This window comes from Lepisosteus oculatus, chromosome 9 (genome assembly GCF_040954835.1).
Source record: "Lepisosteus oculatus isolate fLepOcu1 chromosome 9, fLepOcu1.hap2, whole genome shotgun sequence".
Lineage (NCBI taxonomy): Eukaryota > Metazoa > Chordata > Actinopteri > Semionotiformes > Lepisosteidae > Lepisosteus > Lepisosteus oculatus.
In genome coordinates, this window is record NC_090704.1 from 272,187 (window position 1) to 293,539 (window position 21,353).

The 21,353-nt window shown below is 38.5% G+C and overlaps 2 protein-coding genes across 5 annotated transcripts in view; one reads left to right on the forward strand and one right to left on the reverse strand.

Annotated features, from left to right (window-relative positions):
• Positions 1-4,250, forward strand: part of dnai3 (dynein axonemal intermediate chain 3) — a 29,434-nt gene extending 25,184 nt beyond the window's left edge. For 3 of the 4 annotated variants that reach the window (XM_015355120.2, XM_015355124.2, XM_015355122.2), the window contains 4 exons: positions 1,316-1,520; positions 2,296-2,387; positions 3,302-3,424; positions 3,671-4,250. In XM_015355120.2, the coding sequence (XP_015210606.2) occupies positions 1,316-1,520; positions 2,296-2,387; positions 3,302-3,424; positions 3,671-3,817 (567 nt within the window). In that variant the 3' untranslated portion in view covers positions 3,818-4,250. The remainder of the gene's footprint in view (positions 1-1,315; positions 1,521-2,295; positions 2,388-3,301; positions 3,425-3,670) is intronic. The other variant, XM_015355121.2, reaches the window with a different exon arrangement.
• A 7,093-nt stretch (positions 4,251-11,343) lies between these two features.
• The window catches only part of syde2 (synapse defective 1, Rho GTPase, homolog 2 (C. elegans)), a 38,628-nt gene continuing 28,618 nt past the window's right edge, over positions 11,344-21,353 (reverse strand). The window contains exons 5-7 of the mRNA XM_015355285.2: positions 18,166-18,347; positions 16,856-17,087; positions 11,344-13,884 (exon numbers count right to left, since the gene is read on the reverse strand). Coding sequence (XP_015210771.2) covers positions 13,340-13,884; positions 16,856-17,087; positions 18,166-18,347 — 959 coding nt within the window. The 3' untranslated portion in view covers positions 11,344-13,339. The remainder of the gene's footprint in view (positions 13,885-16,855; positions 17,088-18,165; positions 18,348-21,353) is intronic.

A 21,353-nucleotide genomic window follows, 5' to 3' on the forward strand; every position in this document is an offset into this window, starting at 1 on the left:
TTGTATAAGTGTACAGTAGAAATAGTATTTTTTACTTCACTGTCGCAGTACTTACGGAGGACAGTGTATGCACTCACAAACGTAAAGAGGCATTGTCTTCTGTTTATATCTTAGTTCCAATTTGATCAAATCAGTCTTTTAATGGCAAGACCTAAGTAAAAGAGTTTACATTTGGTATCATTCATGAAGCGAAATACAACACCCTTAACAAAAGAGAAAAGGTTACAAATCTGATCTACAAATCATTCAGTCCATCTATTTCATCTGGTTGTTAGTAGTTAATTGAGAAACAATTGGATGAGATGCTTGGATCAGTCAGAGTATTGGCTTCAGTAAGATGTTTGGGTAACTTGTTCCATAATCCCACAGTTCTCTGGATAAAGAACTGCCTCATCCATGTAGTTTATAATCATGTCTTCTAGTTTGTGTTTAATTTTTATACTGAAGAAATCCACTCGGTTCATAACAGAATATGCTTTTTCCAGAGTAACAGTTTGACCAAAATTATTTAAACAAAACTATCACATAAAAACTCATTTCTTTTCTAATTAGTTTCAGTTACATAAGAATCTGAGTGGGAAATGGTTCAGTGATTATTAATAACATTAAAAAGAAAAGCAGATTTGAACAAGTTAAAAAATGTATTCTTTGTGCAGATGGTCAGAGACAAACAGGTAGGTTCTAGGAAAATCTGCTTATTCAGGACACTGTTGTTTATATCAAATCAAATGCAAAAATGTTTTAACAGGTTTCAGCAAGCTAACTCACAGCGCTGCTCGTCACCAGGCTCCTTGGGATACATCTTGATTTCAGTTCAAGTTACAAACCGAAAAACTAAGAGTTATTTAAGTAGAGAGGAATTTATTTTTTTACAACTTAGAAAATACTTTGAATGTAAATTAATTTTTGGTAAAGACATATTAGCTAAATACATTTTTATTGTTAAATGTAATCAAAATATTTAAAGTTGTTTTAATTTCAAATTTGTCAGTTGAATAAGGTCCACATTGATCTAATTTATTTTCTAATGAAGTTATCTGAGTGTTACTTTCACTCATCTTTTTCTTAGAGTAATCAAACAAAAAGCAAACACAATAAAACTGTACAAGGTGCTGCTGAAAAAAATTCTTACTGTAAGTACAGCTTCTATGAACTTTAAACAAGTGATGAATTCAAACTAGTTAGGATTTTGTAAGAAGCTTTTAAGAAAGTCCTTGTCGTGAGCGGTGCAGGTCAGTCTGACAGTCTGCCTCTATCTGTGCTCCATTGTATTTCTGTGATGTCAGCCACATGATTCTTGGTTCCTGTGTTTCAGAGTGGTCCTATCCTGCAATCCTCCTGTTCCAAAAAGAGGTGCACAGTAGGTCATTGGTCTCTCTCCAGGCCAGGGGTGTTTTTCATTGGGAAAGAAGATGGGAATATTGAGGTTTGGGATCTGCTGGAGAAAACACATGAGCCTTCCCAAACCCAAAACATAACGACAGCCTCCATCACTTGTATTAAACCCTGGATTGTGTCTTGTGAGTTAAAAAACTTGGAAATTCTTTATGCAGCTGCCACATTGTCCTTCTCTCTCTTAATTTGATCTTCTTAGGCTTTTATCAATAGCTCTAAATGAAAATGCTAAAGTTTTATAAGTTGTCATACTTTATCTATTAATTAACCATGAGTTCAGGCAAAACTCTACTGAGAATAACCATTGACTCCAAAAGATTCTATCTGTGGGAAAAATAGCAAAAAATTCACATTTTGAACTTCATCTGCCTGAGTTGCTCAAGTGAATAACCAGACCAACACTCTTGATTCTGGTGCCCAATACAATGTCTCACACATGTCAGTATGAACACATTAAATATATAATATGAACAATATACAATATCATAAGAAAAATACATTTTCTTCTTTATGTAACTAGCAGTGTTGACACATTTCTAAGATTTTCTTTAGACATCTAGTCACAGATACATTTGACATCTTTTCCTAACACTTGTTTTCAACTAAAGCAAACTTCTGTATCCCTCCTCCTCAATTAGATATTGTACCTATCACTTTATTCAAGTTTGCATTAAAACAAAAATCTTATCTTATACTCTTAATATTTTACAAAATAGCTACAAAAAAGTGAAACAATTAGGAATAATTTTACTGACAAACACTTTTAATTATTTAGCTTTGCAGTATCCACTCCAAATAGCTAAGAAAGGGACTCATTTGAGTTCCACTTAATACTTTACCTACTCAATCTGCTGCTGTTATTGTTCTGAGCACATGCTATACTTCTTTTTTTTTAACCAGCAAAGCAGCACTTTCTGGCTGTGTCTGATGAGCTAGGTACACTGCATATTCTGGAGATTCCATGGACTCTGCGCAGACCTTCCAGCAACGAAGTAAGTCAATGGTGTTATTTAACAAAAGTTTGCGAAGAGGTTGAATTTCTAATTCTAACATTGCAGTTCTGCTCCCCTGCCATGGCTGTGCGCATCTTTACTAGCTTCCCTTCCTCAGCCCTAGCTTCACTATTACAGCTGCTTCCATGGTTCATTCCTCATAACTGAGGATGTTCTGTGACAGCGTTCGTTATTTCCACAGCCCATTAAGTTAACACTAAAGTATTAAGCACGCTGTCCCTTTATATCTATATGTTTGTTTTGTCATTATTTAGATTTTGACCAAACTACTGTACTGGATATTTTAGTAAAGCTTAGTATGTACAGAATTAAATAAAGCTAGCACAATTCACAGATCATGCAGTGTTCATGCTTCATGACAGAGGCTCAGAGAAGAGCTCTGAAAAAAAAATAAAGTGGACTGTAGTTTATTAATCTGTCATCCCCTTGTCTTCTTGTAATTTCTTCTATGAAATAAGCTACTCTGACAAAAGGAATTTCAAAGTTACAATACAGCACATTCACTTCCCAGCTTTTCTGGAGGAACAGTAACTGTGCTGGACATAATACCTACAGTACCAGACTGGATGATCTTTGTGTTTGTGCTGTTACTGAAAAGGCTGAAATGTATGTGCTTTAGAAAACACAAATGACAATCTTAAGTGTTTTAAGTTAATATCAATTTTCTTTGTCCCTAATGCAAACAATGATGCTCAATGGACATAAGTGATAGTTTTCGCCAACTTTTATTTTCTTCATATATAATAATAAAATCTGTTTTAACAAGACTCTAAAATGTGTTAATGTTAACACACATTCACGTCAACTTCTGAAGGATTTATGTTTTACGGTCCATGTTTATAGAACCTGATCAAGTGTCTTCTGTCGCTTAAGATCTTAACTTTCATCCTCAGAAATCCAGTATGAGCAGCTACTTTGAGAGAGAAGTCAGCCACCTTGAGTATTTTGTGAAACGCCGAGAATTCAGAGCAAAAGAAAAAAAAGATATGGAGGCGGCTGAACAGAGGAAAAAAATGGTGAGAGATGTGAATGAGGCCCACACCCAGTTGAAAAACCTATTAAATATAGTGCCTTTGGATATTTACTTAGAAAATCACAGGTTTTCACTTAATGAAGCCACTAACATTAAAAGCAATAACAAATAACATACATGGTTAAGGTTTCCATTTATTGTTCAACAGGGGACAACCTTAAATATTTTCCCAGTACTTAGTACTTAAAATTCAAGGACATTCTCAAACTTGATTTATTTTTCTTTCAAGCAGGAACCTATAATCCCTGAGAAATCCTCAGAGCAGATAGAGGAAGAGGTGCAGAAAGGATATGAGAATTATCTGGAGCTGGAAAAAAAAATTCTAAAGGAAATGGGTCTTCTTCCAGAAGAGGAGGAGAAATTGCCTGATGTCTAACCCTCAATGATCTGCCATACTGTGTGGTGAATATAAATTTAAAAAAGCAAGAAAATGTAACTTAGTATGAGATTTAATATCACTGCTGATTTTGGTGCAAATTACATATTTAACATTTTTTAACTATTGGGAGATTTCAGCTAGGTTAGGGGTTTTATTTTGTTGCCCCGACGTATTCAAAAGTGTTCATGCTAGAACACAGGTTCTCTGTGACTACAGGAGCAGACATGCTACTTAAACAATAAAATAACTAGTTTTTTTGTGTAAATTGATCAAATGGTAAATTTAGACCTTAATGTAAATATTTAACAATTTTAAATACAAAGTATGCCTGAATAAATTGTATATAGTGAGAGCAATGTATCAGAGTGTAGTGCCCCAAAAACAATGATAATTGTGGGAGAGGCAATAAACATTCAATTTTAAAGTGAAATTGTGCCTACAATCAGGTTCTGTTTTATACTCATTCCGTCATTCATGAAGGAAGCACAACTACATAGCTGAGAAGTGATTTTGAAGTGCTGTTATTTGTTTTTAAGATTATTTAAACAGACTCCACAGTGATTGTCTTTAACTACTAAGCATAGATTATCCATTAAAACGAAACAGCAGAATTGTTCATGTAGAACTGATGCTTACCTCGGCTTCTCAATTAATCCAGTTTAATGGATATTCTTTAAGTCTTAGCTGCCTGGAACAACAGGTGTGTCTTCAATGCTTGCGTTGTGCGCTGGCTTCTTGTGGATTCAGATGGGTTGTTTAGATTCAAATGAAGGAGGAAAAGTAACTCAGCTTTGTACGGTAATTAGTATGCGAAGATTTTACAATTAGAGCAGAAAACTCGTATTTATGATTAAGCCTGAAGTACTGAAGGTCAATAAGACACCAGATCTCAGACTTCAATTACCTCTTCCTTTTCCTCAGGAAGGGGAAGACACCAACATTTCTTTGCTTTTCAGAGTGTACCTCAGTAAATTCTAAGACCTGTCCATAACCATTCTGTGCTAGATATTAATACATATGACAGTGTTTGATAGGTTATCAAACTGGCCTACAAGCACACTCTATACACTTCAAAATGCACAGCTGATTCATTAAATAGACAACAATCTGTAATGTAATATTTGATTTAATATTAGATCTGATGATGCTTAATGTTTCAAGGCAGTCAATATTCATGAACATACATTCTTATGTGACAGTAACCACAATTTAAGTAACTTGCATAGATTAAGTAAAGCAATGATTTTGCCTTTGCCTTGGAAGTTTTGTATTAAATTCAAACACAAGACAGAATGTACTCATCATGAATGTATTTATATTAAGACTCCAAAATTTGTGTGTAAACTGCTCACAACATTTGATACATCTTATTCTGCAAGAACAATTTTTCCTCAGCTATTCTACACTTTTACTTCTAACACCACATTACGAAAGCCAAGGTTTCCTGTCCTTCTCGAAAAAATAGAAATATAACGAGACACATGCTCCTGAAGCACAAACTGCATTCTCATTTTCTAAAAACTGCATCTTTGCTTTAGATTCAATTCATGCACATTTCCTTTTCCAGCATGATTGATCTCCAAAAGGAGTCCAGGCAATCAAATTTAAGAACGGTAGCCATTCAGTCACAACATCCGGTTAACGGGCATGTGAATTAATGAGCAAACAACATACAGTAGTTCAGAAAATAGTGGTTGTACATGTTCCCCCTACAAGCTGTTTCTCCCTGTGATCTCATGCATCATGAAGCAAGCTGCTGCTGCCAGGCCAGGATTCCCCAGCGAGGTCAGATGCCTTGTAGCTGAGCGGTCTGCTGAGTGGAAATGAAATGTCAGAGCTGGGTAGATTTAATGACCTCCATGACTCATAGACCTGTTTGAGGGTGTCACAGATATTGCCTTGGCAGACATCCATGTGGTCAAGGCAGCACCCAAAGAGGGAAAAAAAGCTGCAAATCTGATTCTGCAAAGACATGACATGAAACTCCAAATATCACTGATAACCTTTTTTGTCCCACTCGCTCAGTGTTTCCTCCTATATTGTGGAGCTGCTAAAAGAGGTTTTACAAATTTAAATTAGTCAAGGCATTATTTCAAAATTCTATTCTTAGAAAAGAAGTTTCATAAGATCTGCTACATGAAAGTGAAAAATAAAAACTAGATTAATAGACATGGAATCAATCCTTTCAAACAGGTTTAAAAGTTAAACGGATTATTTTTTTTCTGATTTAGGTAATCTTTCTTTAGAAATCTATAAAAAGTCCACAATAAATACTTCAAATATGTCACTAAAGCAAATATCAAAATATGCTGTTGCCAGGTTCTAGCAAATGAGCAACCTGCTTGTTCGTGTAGGCAGCTTTTATTTTGTCAGCTTTACTTCTGTTGACTGCTTAATTCAACATTCAGCCATTTCCCAAAGACAATGGTTACCTTTTCTTAAAAAAACAGCATTCTTGTTTTATAACATTCCTAGGAGGTTCCCCTGTCTTGGGAAACAATAGAAGCAGGTGCTGTGCAGAGGGAGCGTAAATCAGCTTGTCTAATTCATCTATTCCTTGAGCATTGTGCTGGCTCTGCGCACTCAGTGGGAGAGGGGAGACTAAAGAAACTCAATAGGCTTTAGTCACGTAAATCTGTGTCTGGAAGGGCTTGTTCTACACTTTACAGATGTTACATTTCATTTGCTGCAACTGAGTTTTACTGAAAAACAGCAGAAAACCACTACAGCTTGTACATGAATATGAAAACATTTGTAATGATCGCCCTCTTTTCTGCATTGATTAAGTTATTTATTAGTCAAAAACACCCCACATTATACTTTTTTCACTTACTGATCATAATACTAGAAAACTGTCAAAATAGAAGAGCAAACAAGTCAATGCAGTATAATTTAGAACACACAAGGTAATTACTACCAGAAAACAGAGACTCCAAAAGCTGTGTTGAAAACAAATCAAGCATGATCCCAAGCATTTGTTAAAGTTAAAAACCAGATTTAATTTGAATAATAAATATGATATATATTTAACAGCTGAAAAGCTTGATTGCACACAAAACTTTAAATCCTAAAAATGCCTTTTGAGACTTCCCAAGATATGTTGACCAAATGCTGTGTAGTTGCTGTGTTTGAAATCTTTTAAGGGAAATGAAATACTCATCACCAGACTGTAAGGAGCTCACCAGGGTAAGGGTGGGGGATTTCCTTATGAAGTGCATATCCATTAAAGTGGTTTAATTTTAAAAAATGAAAGGCAATCCCTGTTGACCCAGTAAAACCTTCTACAAAGACCTCTAAGTAAGTTTCAAAGCCGAGTGGGTTCTGAGAAGAATTATTGCAGGCAATCCCTTCTTTAAACACGCCCTGAGAATATCTGCCTGAGCTAACCGATTAGGTAATTAACTCCAATAAAAGTGTGGGATTAAAACAAAACTGCCAACATATTAATAGCTACCCAGTTGTATTTCTGCACATGGATTTGCTTTAAACAGGCCATGTGAGATTTCAGCTAACGCTGTTACAGCCAATCTTAATGTTAATTATGTCTGTAAAATGAATATAAAGTTAAACAATGAAAAGATAACAGTTTTGTTCAGTAATATGTTGTTAGTCTATGTTCTTAATGCCACACTCTGTAGCGTCCCCCATTTATATTTAAAGAGCCACTTCCCATAAATAATCCATTAGTGCAATTGCATCACTCATCCTTGATTGCCTGAACTCAGTGAACTTTGAATTCAACAGATCTGCTTCAGATTAGATGCAATAAATGTCTGATTTTTTCTCTTCTAGATGAAGAGACCTTCAAAGACCTTAACAAGCAGCCTGTTTCAGCAAACAGCTGGACCTACTGTAGAGATTGGTCTATTTTTAATCAATTGCAAACAGCTCTTTTATTTTCATAATCTTTGCATCTGGGCTATATTTGCTGTGTTGATGTCGCACTATAAAACATGATGTAACATTTACATACAGCTTCTGGCACTGTGGACACTCTGGAGTTTACCTCTACCATTACTGATTTTAGCCCTTCACACAATCATACACTACTAAATGAAACACTGCATAAACAAGCATATGATTTAAAAATAATGATGCACTATTTTTTCTGCTAAAGAAGAGTAAAAAGCAATAGTCCTCTCTTTTTCTTGAAATAAAACTCACAATCACATTGGATTGTTGACAAGATACCGAACAAAATCAGAAAAACTGGCATTTAAAGTAAGCATAGAAAGTTAAGCAGACCCGTGTTTCAGAAGAGCCATCTCTGTAGCAGCTAGCAGCTAGCAGCTAGCAGCTGATATATGTGAGGGCTGTGATAATGAACATAGCCCTTCTCTGACCCTTCCTGGACACTTAAACACCAAGAGCATCCGTCAGAGTATTGTTCTGCCAAGGCTGCCAAATGAGAAAAATAATTAAGGTTTGTGATGTCTTTTTGGAATTTGTCTGTTTTAGTTATAAAGTTTTCAGAAATTAACACAAAAACATTTAATACAGCAAGATTTATTCTTCTTCAAAAAAATAAGTTAAGAAAGACTAAAAAAAGTAAGAAACATTGATGCATTTTGTAAGTGTAGTAGTAACACATTTAAGAACCTTTTTTTACAGGTTTTGAAGACTCAAAGGTCTGAAGACTAAAAAAAACTGAAAGGCTGATAATTAAGAGGATGTTTTAATAGAAAAATCTTAAGCCAGAAAATCCATCTTCTAAGCAAAGGTTTGGGTTTTACTGGGGACGTACCTGAGGTGTCGTGCTGCATTAATGAGAGTCCTGAAGAAACAGGGGGGTCCCATCTCTGCCTCGGTGGTTGTAAAAGATGTTTACAAATTAAATTTAATCTTCACTGGAATTAAATTGAAACAAAACCTAATTTTAATCTATTAAAACACAAACCCATATTAAAATAGTGCTCAGAATTGACATTAAATTCTGTTTAATTAAAAAATTAAATGTGTTTATTAATCAGATTTTTCTGGGGGGTTTTTGTGTCGTCAAGAATGTTTTTTGTGCACACTTGTATTTATCCAACTAATATGCTGCATGAACAAGTAGGACCCACATGGTTAGGGTTAGGGTTAGACCCACTGGTTTTAATTACAATAATGGGATTGTGGATGTATAGAAAGAACAAGGGACGGATCATAAGCAATATGATATGGAGCCACAATTGTTCAGTAATCTCTTGATGAGACATTTTCCCAGATGAAACTTGGAATGCCAACTCCAAAAATCAAGCCTGCATTTCAGAATGAAAAAATCCCTTTCCTACTGTCAAAATGGCAATGAAAATTCAGCACTTAGATATGTTTTCAAGAATACAGGATAGAATACTTCAGTGGAAAAAGTTTGGGTCATGTGCAGTGAGTAACTTTCTAAGAGTGCTTATACTCAAAGCTACATTTTTTAAATATTTTCAACCATGTTTGCAAAATCTACTTAGAACATTCATAGTACTTAAAAGCAGAACAAATACATGAGGAAAAACAGGCTGCTGTGCTTTTACTGGTGTTTTTAGAACCTGCCAACTGCAAAACCTAAATACAGTACCTTGCAGTGTTCTGAAGACTTCCCTTACCACATAAAAGCTCCAGCCACCTGTCTTAACAGCTTTAAATATCAAAAAGGTGAGGAGCAAAAAAAAAGATTAAAGTAACCAAATAATTCCAGTTTCATAACAATGCTGGCATTCAATCTAAGTGTCTCTCAGAGAGCTTGGCTCTCCCTCAGAGGGTCCCTTCAGCCAAGCTTCACCTGACAGCAAGAGCAAGAGCCTGAGGAAACAAACTGCCTGCCCTGCTGTGGTGAAGAAACTCCTTAAAGAAGCTCCTCACATTATTAGCTTTTCTGGAACCAGTCTCTTACTTTGTACACATCTTATTATACCTGTTTGTCTATTGTGTCACTCCTGCCAGCCAGCTGATTCAATACAAACAGAGCTAGAAGGACGCTATAGAGGTAAGGCAAAATGGACATAGTGCTGCGTTTAGCTTGGAACGCAAAAGTTCTAGCCTATTGACCTTTGTTCACATAGCGCACAAAGAACTCCTGTCATCAACATGCTTTTCACACTGGAATAATGTGAAATCTTTGCTTCTGCAGTACTTACAACAGGCAATCCAGCAATCACGCTAGAAATCACACAAAACAATTGTATTTAACAACACAAAAAAGACAAAGTGAAACAGACTCTAAACCTGAGTTTTAACACAGACATGACAGTAGCAGAAACATAACACCAACAGCTTATTATACAGTATAATACCATACTGAAGAACTCAGTTATTGGACCAAGATAACAGAATACTTCATTAATTGTTTTGAGAACATTTAAGAAGTTGATCACGTCACAAACTCTTCTCAAATAAGCTTAAACATATGAAACATAACAACCGTATTATTACTCTACACAAAAATAACATTAGTCTGCAGAGTGTTTGCTCAAGCCAAGACAGTGTTGAACCTCCAGGGCAGGCTGGATCAGTGCCTGTCTAGCAGTGGAGTTTACGAGCAAGGTTCACAGTACAGAGTTCACCTGGGCTGCAGCAGTGTGTGAGAAAGCTGGGAATGCCCCTTCAGGCAGGCTGTTAATTCCACACAGGGAGGTTCCCCACTGCAGGGGACTGCTCTAGAATCTGCTGGCTGGGGCTCGGCCAGTTTCAGTGAAGTTTGGGTTCAAAATATCCCGTCCTCAGGGGCTCCCAACAGGCTCCACACGCATACAGTGCAGAGCAAAGTAATGCTGTCTGCTCTCATCTCACTTCCTCAACTTATTTATTTGCGTCAGTGCAGGAGCTGCTTTGGACGTTCATACTCAGTTTAGCATTTGCCCTCTAATGACTACCTGGAGAAAATGTGCACAACCCACGGGCACAAACTCTTCACATGGCGTTATAAGGTGCACGCACCCCCAATAGTGCAAAGCCGGCAAGCATCAATCCACGAAGAGACACGACTCAAGAGACACACAACACCACATCAGAATGGGCGGTGCAGTCTGTGCACTACTGCTGGATGGGCAGTCTGAGCAGACCTGTCTTCACAAGAGTTCTCCCAGGAGCTATTACTATATAAATATACAATAAAGTATATTTGCTATCTATATTATATCTCGATTATTACTTAATTTGAAAATGTTTACACAGTCTACTATGCCTGAGCCATCTTGTAGTACTTTATTATCTTTTTATTTAGACATTCAGCCCACACTAGATGTTGGTCTTTTGCTTCAGGCAAACAGAGTGCTCTCTTCAGAAAGATACTTTCTACTTCACTCCATCCTGGCACAGTGTCTGCAAACCAGCCAACCTCACATTAATCCACATCAGAAGTGTGAAAACCAAGACTGAGACTGATCAACTAAGATAAAATAGTTTTTTTTTGCACCTTTCAGAAAATAGAGAAAGTTGACTTCAATGTTGACAAATTCTGTTTTCAGCATCTTGTACTCAATCAGGAATGACTATGAGCAATCACCCACTAGAGAATAGTGTGTGCAAAAAATCATGCTTATGCAAAAGAGTTCATTTGTAAAATATATATATTTTAATATGACAATACAAATGTATTCAAATCAGTACAAAGTAATATTTTAATGTTTAGTGATACCTCATCACATTTTAATTTCTGTTACAGATACAGTAAAAAGAAAACACTATCAACACCATATATATATTTACACACACACACACATATATATATATAATGAAGTCTGTCTTCTTTTTTTATTATGTAGCTGTGAGGAATGTTCTTAGCAATAGTAGACAAAAGAACTGAGTTCATATTACACCTATAAATCCTGAAATATTCAGCCAAACTGAATTAGAATTAGGCTGAATCATAGGCACATTCCTTTCCTTCTGGGTTCGAGGCTAACAGAAGGTGAAAGCTTTGCTAGTTCAATTTTCAGGAAGCAAGAAAAACAGCCAATACGAACATTGTTGAAAATACAAGTGCATATATATATATAAACACCCTCAGGCATGTGGACTAATGCCTCTACAATGCCCTGAAATGTTCTGCACTTGGATTACCCCATAAACATTTGGTAAAATCTGTGCCCAGCACAAACAGAGCCTAACATCTCTGACCTTTTCCAGGATTCATTCACACATCAATTATTCCAATTTAAATCTCTGTGTTCAGCTGCCATGAGAAAACAGATGAGATCAACCCAAAGAAAAGCAGCAGGGAGAAATACATATTCTTTATCATTAAAGTTTAGAATATTTTTTTGTAAGTTAATTTTACAAAACAATATATATATGCTTATGAGCTTTTACCTTCTTTCCCCACGTCACTTTCCATTTGTTTTTCCAACATTTTTTACACAAAGAATGACAAGACATATAGTAGAGTTATCATAAAAATAACCAAATATATTTTCTTATTTTACTGGCAAACTAAGGATTCCCACATCTCATTATTATTAGTGTTGTCGCTTTTACAAGACAGATGTATAAAGGCAGCTTGAACAACACAAAGAAAGACACTGCCTGTAAACACCATAGAAAAACATGACCGACTAGCCAAGAAACTTGAGTCTAAGACACAGCAAGAGCCAATGGCTGCAGTCAAACAGATGAAGCCCTAGACAGGGATTCGGCCCAGTTCACTGTTTACAACAATTGTTCAGTCAGGACAGCTTCACAAGTCCTCCTCACGGTACTTATGTTCTATTAATCAGTGATTTCCCAGGTGGGGAGGCTGTGTATTGTTGCTTGCGGGACTAGGTGCATCAGTAAAGATTGCAAATGTGTACATACATTAACAAAAATACACGGGGTTAGAAAAATAGAACATATGGATCTTTGCATTTGCACACACTTGTGAAAAAAAATTATATATTTATAGTTATTTTAATATAATAGAATAATTTCAATTAAAAAGCTTCAGAAAAAGCAGGATACATTCCAGCACCCAGTGAATGCTTTCCATTTGTGACCAAGGGTCTCTTTTATTATTATAGTTTATTTGTTGTCAATTATACATGAAGCGAGTCCAGTCTCCTGCTGATGATCTAGAAGTACCACACCCTTGGTATAGCAGCAATGGCAGCTACCTCGAAGAGAAAGAGCCCGAAATCAAACTCAAGGAGCCAAATCCTTGCTGACCATCTCAGATCACGGCTTTCATCTCTTTTAATGCATCTTTCCTCCTCAAGCCTGCTTTGTAAGTGCATTGGTTTACATTTTTAAAAGTACCTCAAAAGAAAGCTCTCCATACTGTCTGAAGTACCACCTTCACACAAATAAGGCACCTTTTATACCCCTAAGGGTCAATCGATTCTTCTAATAAGAAGAAAAACACCACACAAAACAGAAAAAACAAAAAATTTAAAAATGTCATGGAATGCCTACAATGGGTCCAACAACCCAATCAAGATGGACACCTGGAGACTTCATCCAGCACTTTAAAAAAATTCTGAAAAAAGTTCCACACAGCCTGACACTCCAGGGCTGGGCCCTGCGCCTTAGCAGGCAGAGCATGAGTCACATTGTCACATCAATCTGTCTCTGTCAGTAACCCACAGTCAGCTTGCTCTTGTTCAGCTCCCTCTCCAGGTTGCCTATCAAAGTGTCGATGCTGTCCTGGAGGTCTTTGAGGTTGACCTGGTGGCTCAGTCCAGGGCTGATCTCTTGGATTTTCATGTATGCCTGGTATGTATGTTGCTTAGCCGGGAGATCCGGGGGTGAAAGACTGTGGTAAGCAGTCTCTCCAGGCCCAATTACCTCTTCCCTCTGCTCTACCTCCTGTTCCGGTTCCTCCTCCTCTGAGCTCTCAGCATCTTCCGAAGGCACGTCGTCGTAGTCGGCCTCCCCCCCAGCATCCTCCTTCGGGGGCTTCAGGTAGCTTTCCCCACAGCTGCTCCAGTCCCCTGCGTAGCGGTTGCTGGGGCTGTCCAGCCTTCCCGGTCTGGGCCTGAGCACACCGGCTATCTCCGCCTCACTCAAATTGAGCGCTTGAGGCCGCTGCCGCCTCCTGCGCAGGTACTGAGTGCTGGCAGAACGGTCAGAGCAGCTCTCCCCAGGGCATGAGGCAGAGCCAGCACAGGAGTCCGTCACTGTGACAGAAGAGTGGGAAAGGGAGGAGACAGTGCTCAGTTCAGGAATCGTTACTCTTTCAGGCATTCGATATGAAAGATCTGCAAACCATGCAGAAAAAGCATGCAGTAAAGACCTTTTCACACAACATTTTTGTTTGGGAGGGCACCAGTTTATGTATACACTTATCATTACACACATGTCACAATTTTGCACTTTATGTTGCAATAAAGCTCAAGTGCTGAAGAACAGGAGAGGTGGAGTAAACCACCCAAAGATGGTCCTCACTCACAGAGGTGCACTGCAGTGTTAAAGGGATCGAACTTCGCAGATGTTATATGCCAGCCTCGTGGTGCTCTAATAACAATCGAGCATGGGAGAACTGATGCCAACACAAAAAGTCCTTCGCAAAGAAAGCAATGCAGCACATCACATCACAAATCCATTCCAGTTCTTAAGACTTTCTTTGTTGCTGCATGAACATTCAGACAAAGCCATGTCCCATTTACCTGTACTCTGCTTTACACCCAACTAATGCTTTCCGCCATCTTTAGCTGTTTCCTACAGTGAATGGTACAGAAAATGTTTTGAATGAAAGCTGATACTTTTAACAAAACAATCAACATAAAAAGTGGTGATCCTCTTGGTTTCTCAGGAACGGCAGACATGTTAACACACAGCGCTGCATCTCCCAAGTTATGCTTGAATCCATGCAAAAGGAAGATCTTACTGAGACACAGCAGTTTCTTTTCCCCAACATCTGTCTCTGGAAGCACCATTCTCTCTGGGATACTCAGAACAAACCACTAGTGTACATCTTCTGCGTGTGTTCGCTCCTTAATTAGGTCTATAAAATATCATGAATGTTCTGACCTTGATAGTTATGACGTAAACAGACACAAAATAAAATAGGATCAATCTGAACAATTAAACTCAACTGGAAAATTGATCCTTGTATCAAGGAAAAATTTAACCAATGGCATGAAAAAACAGTTCTGTTTAAAAATACCATTCAATAAGGACAACTTGAATAAACCTGTTGGAAAAGGAAAAGATAACTAACTCCATGAGGGGGCATTAAGATCCTACCACACTTGCCACGTCTGAATTACAGGCTGCTCTCTCCAGTGGCTGCTAACCCTGACACACAGGGTAATGATCACCCAGCAGTTCACATGGCAGCACAGGCAGGCAAGGCTAAAAATACCCTTCCCCTCACGTGCCTCCTCAAGCAGCCCCGGCACACCGAGGAAACCAGAGCTTCGACTTCACTGAGCGCTACGGAGACCAAGCGGGTCTGGTTTCCTTTCACTGTCCACAGTTACACTGAAAATAAATAATTCACTCTTCCATCACATGACAAGTCAATCATTAATGCAAACCCAAACAGCATATGGAGATTAAAGTTATCTGATACAGGCTAGACTGAAAAATGTGTTTGTCAAATGCTTTCACTGAATTATTTCACCAGATCTCTTTTGTACAAGTTTAAATGACTGTGGGCATTGTAAAGAAGTGCAGATTGTTTCCAGGGGAGTGCAGCACTCATACCAAGCACTAGACATTATTTATCGTTCTGGAATTTGGGCAGAGGACAGGCAGTGATAATTCTCATAATTCAGATCATTCCTGCTCACAACCTTACATGATCATCTGCCTCAAGGTACCAGATTTCTTGGTGGTTACCATAGCAAATCCATAAATGAAAGATTTCCTTTTGATACAGATGAGGTACTTTGTAACAGACCAGCACTGGTGTTACCAGGATACAGGTCACCTAATGTGAGTGGATTTGATGTTCAGGACTGCTGCCCCTGCACACAGGACCGGGTGAAAAGATCACAGTGCCACAGCCAAATCATTATTCAAGGAATGTTCTGAAAGACATACATGACCTGAAATCAAGACAAACCTCTGATGACATCCAAAGTCATTTTGGAAAACAACAAAGTTACAGTAACAAATGGATGTCCTGTTTAAATTAGGATTTCTTGAAAAAAATGTAATTCTTTGTCATGGTGTAATGAAAAGAGGGCCTGTGTGGTTCTCCTTCACCAGAGCACCAACAGTGGCTGAAGAGGGAATATTATCCTGCCTATTAACAGGACTGCTTGTAATTTTTCAGTCAGGGCTCCCCAAATATACCCCTGACTGAAACCGGAGAAAAGCAACATATCCCCCTTTTTTCCCCAGTGTGAAGAGGAACCTTTCTAACTGGGACCAAAACAGTTAGAAGTTCAGAGAAAAATTTGAAGGTTTATGCTAGGATTCCCTACAGATGTCTACAACATTATTAGGTTTGAAGCTTTGCCAAAAGCACCTCACATACTGTAAAACACCTTCCAGGTAAGAAGAGAAGCAAACAGCTTCTGGCACAGTTCCCATACTGAGCCTTGAGAAGACATGAAATTTGGTGCTATATACAAAGGTGGCTTATTAATGCTCTAAGCCTAATACAGTGAACAGGAAACACACAGACAACTGCTACTTCTACTCTCTCCTTGTGGAGAACACGCACACAGCCAAGTCATGTAGTTAGTTTTCAATTTGTAATTTGCCATTTTGCAACTTAATTTATCCATCCATTTTCGAAAAACTTCTTTCAATCTGGGACCTTTGATCTATGAATGTCAAAATCAAAACACCAGATCACATTTAACACACACATGCATCAAACTTTTTTCATTTATTTATGTGCTCTAACATCAAAAAGCTAATCACAAAACTTTAGCTTTGACTTTCATCTCCCTTTAAGGTAATCCTGAAAACAATGAAGTTTGCAGTAAACAAGGAGCAAACTGAAACATAAAATTGTGATCCAGGAATTTGCATCCACTAGACACAGAATGACAAACTGCAGTGGTCTTGGGCATTTACCTCTCCTACAAACTCCAGCAGTGCTACTGTACATTGTATACTGTGCTCCACTCCAAGGCACACTGCGAGTATAAAAGTCTGCAATATGCAGAGCGGTTGTGTGAAGGATCGTACCTGGCCAGAGCTGGAGGAGGTAGTGCAGCACCTCGATGTGCTTCTTGAAGTCCAGGGCACTGGCCAGCTCCTCTGAGTCAATGAAGACCCGGTTGCTGTGACTAGAGGCCTCCTGGCGCTGGCTGAGCAGGACAGGCCCAAAACACACTGCCAGGTTTTGGCATGTCATCTTGTTCACTTCCTGGCATGATGCCACCAACTTCAGGTGATCCAACAACATCTTCAGAGTAGCCTAGGATGTCCATTAAAAAATGAAAAGGTTACAGCCACTGAGAAAAAACTGTACTGCCATTAAAAAAATATTTGAGTACCAGAAGATTTTAAAAACATATAGAAAAAAATTAAAAGGAGTCCTTTCTCACAGGAATCATGTTTGCCATTTTTTAGGATGTGTGATACAAGTCCAGACAGTTCAGAAGTTGAGTGTTTGCCTTGCTTTTTTTGTAAGAATTGATTAGGTAAAGTGTTACAGGGCTCAGCATGAACATCCTCTGCAGTGCAGCTGCAGCAGCAGGAAGGGAGCTGTGCCAATCAGCCCAGCCTGCCGGCATGTCTTTGCTGTGGTACTACAGGCCAGTCCGAGACAAGAGTCTCTTAGTCTGGCAGCACCTGCATCCCCTCAGTCCAAAACAGGCCGTGAGAACTGCTGGTATTTCGGGAATGTCAAGGAGCAGAAAACAATGATGCACCAGAGAATTCTGCAAGGAAACGCGCCTGCACACAGTGCAGCATACAGTCCAGCAACACCTTACAGGACAGCCTGCAGTGCGGTTCTCCACACCACTTTTCCACCCAGGTTTAAGCCAGGACATGCTACACTGTTACTGTACTGAAAAATCCCAAATGGAAAAAAATAACATTTTTATTGTTGCACACAGATGGACTTGATCATGTTTTTAGTTCTTGTACAAGTACTAACCCCCTTGCCATGATCACAAAATAATTACAATCCTTTTCGGCTTTTGCATAATATCAAAATTCAGAGTATTTTTGATGGCAGCATTTAGGTTTTTCCAATGTCTCCCAATCCTACCCTTCAAGCCACCTGACAGGTACTTTGGAATAGTACTATTCAGTAATGATATGAAGAGCTTAGTGTGGCAAATTCCTTCAGTGGTTTGAGCTCCTGCCTATAATTAAGACCCTAATTGCCCACAGGCAGTTTCCCTATAAAAAGTCAGCTGATCCACTTAATACAGTCAACTCAGGTGATGCCCTGGGCCTTGGTTCAAGAGAGAGAAAGACATCAGATATGTATTTTTCTACTGAGCTGTCAAACCCTCCCCACAGTAGAACAAAAGGGTTTTTACCTTTTCCACATCTGGCAAACAGTCTAGCAGGCCAACCGTGAGCTCAGAGTCACTGGGGTCGTTCTCACACCCCCGCGCGCCCATCCGCAGAGGCCTCTTCGCCATGGACTCCAGCACTGCTTCATACAGCTGCTTTGTTATCAGGGGACAGGGAAGCTCCCTCAGATAGTCCTTCAGGACACCTTGAAGACAAAAACCCCAAAAATGAACCCATGATTCTGGATGGCAGAAATGCTGGATGGCATGAGTGCCAACACAGTCTGGGGATCACCCATAACAGCTTCTGCACAAGGAACTGAGTTTTACACAAAAGACACAACCACATGAAGCACACTGAAAACATGTCTTAAGATTGAGAATAATGCTTAATAAATGCTCCTTATCAATCCTTTTTTCCCCACTGTATGTGGATCACAACCACACAAGCTAGATGGGCTTAGTTCCCTCCAGTCCTTTGCAACACTTCTTAGAATCTGTTAATAAATATTTATTTAGCACCTTTCCAGATGCATCATCTCAAAGCATTTCTCAATAGAACAGAAACACAAAGTAAGATGGTAAATTAAACCGAATGTGACAACATAAAAATTTTACAAACAAAAACAGGTCATTTGGCCCATCTGGAATCAAACCTAGAGCAAAAAAAGTCAGATTTTAGATGGGGTTTGAAACTGCTGACTGACTTGAAAGAACCAATATGAGCTGGAAATAATTCCAAGGACAGAAAACAAGGCCTCCCTGTGTACTGAGCCTTATTTGGGAAACTGAAAGAACCCAGAGACTGAATCTTAAACAGTGAGAGACCTCACTAAAACATTAGGGAGTTAACTGCTCTCAGATGCAGTCAGGAGCCACACAGTTCAAGCTCTGAAAGGTAAGCAGCAACAAAATCCTGAAAGCCACAGGGAGTGAGAGCAATGAAGATAATGCAGGTAATGGCGATATAACCTCCTTTTTGTTTTAGTTAATATCCAAGCAGCTGAGTTCTGAACATGCTGCAACCTGTTAAGAACATTTCTGGATACCCCTGCAAGCACTCCAATACGATAATCAAGCCTGATAAACACAACAGAATACATGAACTTCTCTGATTCAAACTGGGAAAGAAATGAAAAGATATGTGTAATATTAATAACATGAAAAAAAGACATTCACAACACTGCGAACATGAGCTTCAAATACAAGACCTGGATCAAAGATGCCTGACCCAAGTACTTGGACTAATTCCAGGACCATCAATAATTAAACTACGGCTGACCTTTGCAGTTTTGTTGTTCTATGAGATGCTTCTGAAAGGATCCTGCAGAGTACATTCAGGCACTTACAATCCTTACCACATAACTGTTTCAATATCCTTTGGAGTTTCAGAAACAAACAATTATTTAGCATTCTCAACTGTAATTTATGGCATGATTCACTATTAAGGGCCTGCTTGTGAAAGAAATGATGTACACTGAGGCAAGCTAAATTTGAGATATACTGCCTAGAAGCCATCAAACAACATTACCATAGTTGCTCTGAAACAGGCGATGTGAGGTCAGGGAAAAGTATAGCTACAACTGACAAGGGAATAGCTATTAAAAGTTGGCACCGATGCTGTGCATGCAGATTTTACTCCTTAACACCATTCTGATTTGAGATGTGATTGACAAATCAAATCTAAGTGGATTTACTCTATTTGTTATTCACGCTTTTGCTGACTAAAAATAAACAAAACTGAAGACTACATTAGATATTAAAAGCCGACTCCAAACCCTGTTACTGTTTTTTCTTCCTGTTATCCAGAAGTTGACGACGTCTTACTCAAATATGATGATGGTGTCTAGCCACATCACATTTCATACCTGAGCCCAGACAATCAGAAATCAGTGTAAAATGATGGGCATGTCTCTCCTTTAGTAGGAAAGAAAAGCAAGGTAATCGTTTTTTTAAGCAATGAGTCTAAATATCCCTGCACTGTCGAAATGCCCTCTGAAATTTAATTTGACAGATATCTGTGGTATTGGGTTAAGAAAACAGGCAATGCTGCAAAGATGCAACACATAGAGGAAATGTATTACAGGTCCAGATGAGTTGACTCAACACATTTCTTTTTTACATTCAGCTTTAAACATCCTGACTTGCTTAGAATGTCGTTGCCATCTCAGGGCACCCGTGGAGATCCTCTGGTTGCTAAGTGCCAGACTACCTGTTAAATCGAGAGTCGTCAGGATTATTAAGCAATGCTCTAACTAGGCACCAGCCCTTTTAGGAGTAAAGACAGCAGTAAAAAAAGACTTTCATCCCATGCCAAGGGCATTGGAAGCTAAGAGCTTATCAGATAAATCTGTCCCTCTTAAACTTCTTAGCATTATCTCCATAATCACCTTACAATGAAGTGAAGGACGTAAATGCCATGAAAGATTAGAAACAACCAGAGACTATGCATCAATGCATTGCCGGAGAACAGCAGCCCTCATCTTCTGCTTAGCCTGATCACTGAGGAAAGCCATTCTTTAATCTAATTTGCTTGCAGATGTAATGTAACTTGTTACAGACATCTACTTTAAACTTTCTCCGGAGGAAACAGTAAGTACATTTGTTACTTTACATTTTATATAAGTGTTTCCTTATTTCAGGGACTTGAATCAGGAAAACACGTTGTTTACTGGTGTCTCAGCTCGGCAGCAGTATGGGAACAATGCAGCACATGGTTGCTCAAGACTGCACAGCTGTTCAAACATGTCAGAAAGCACAAAAGACCTTCAGCCTGTGCTTCTTAAAGAATATGAAACTTTATTGTAAATCACTGGTGATGTGCAGGATGAGTAGCAAGATAACCTGACTTTCGTGCAAGAGAAAACAACCCAGGAAGCTAACTAAACACCAGCCCAGGGCTATAATTCGACCCAAGGCTGCTCCCAAGGCCATCTCACACCAGAGGATTCTCTCTTGACAGATAGTGAATGCCAACTACAGAGACATGTGTTCAAATGATAGACATGGTTAAAAATCTTTTCATTAAAAAAACAACCTCATGTATGTTTAAACACGATTTCATATGATCAGAGCTTGTAAAAGTGTTGAGGGTGTTCCTTTGTTCTTGTGTATCAGCTTTCAAATGAATCCAAGAAGCAGCCTAGGACTTACCAGCAAGATTTGACATTTGACATTTTTTAGTTTTGTAAAAAAACAAACCTTAATTTCTG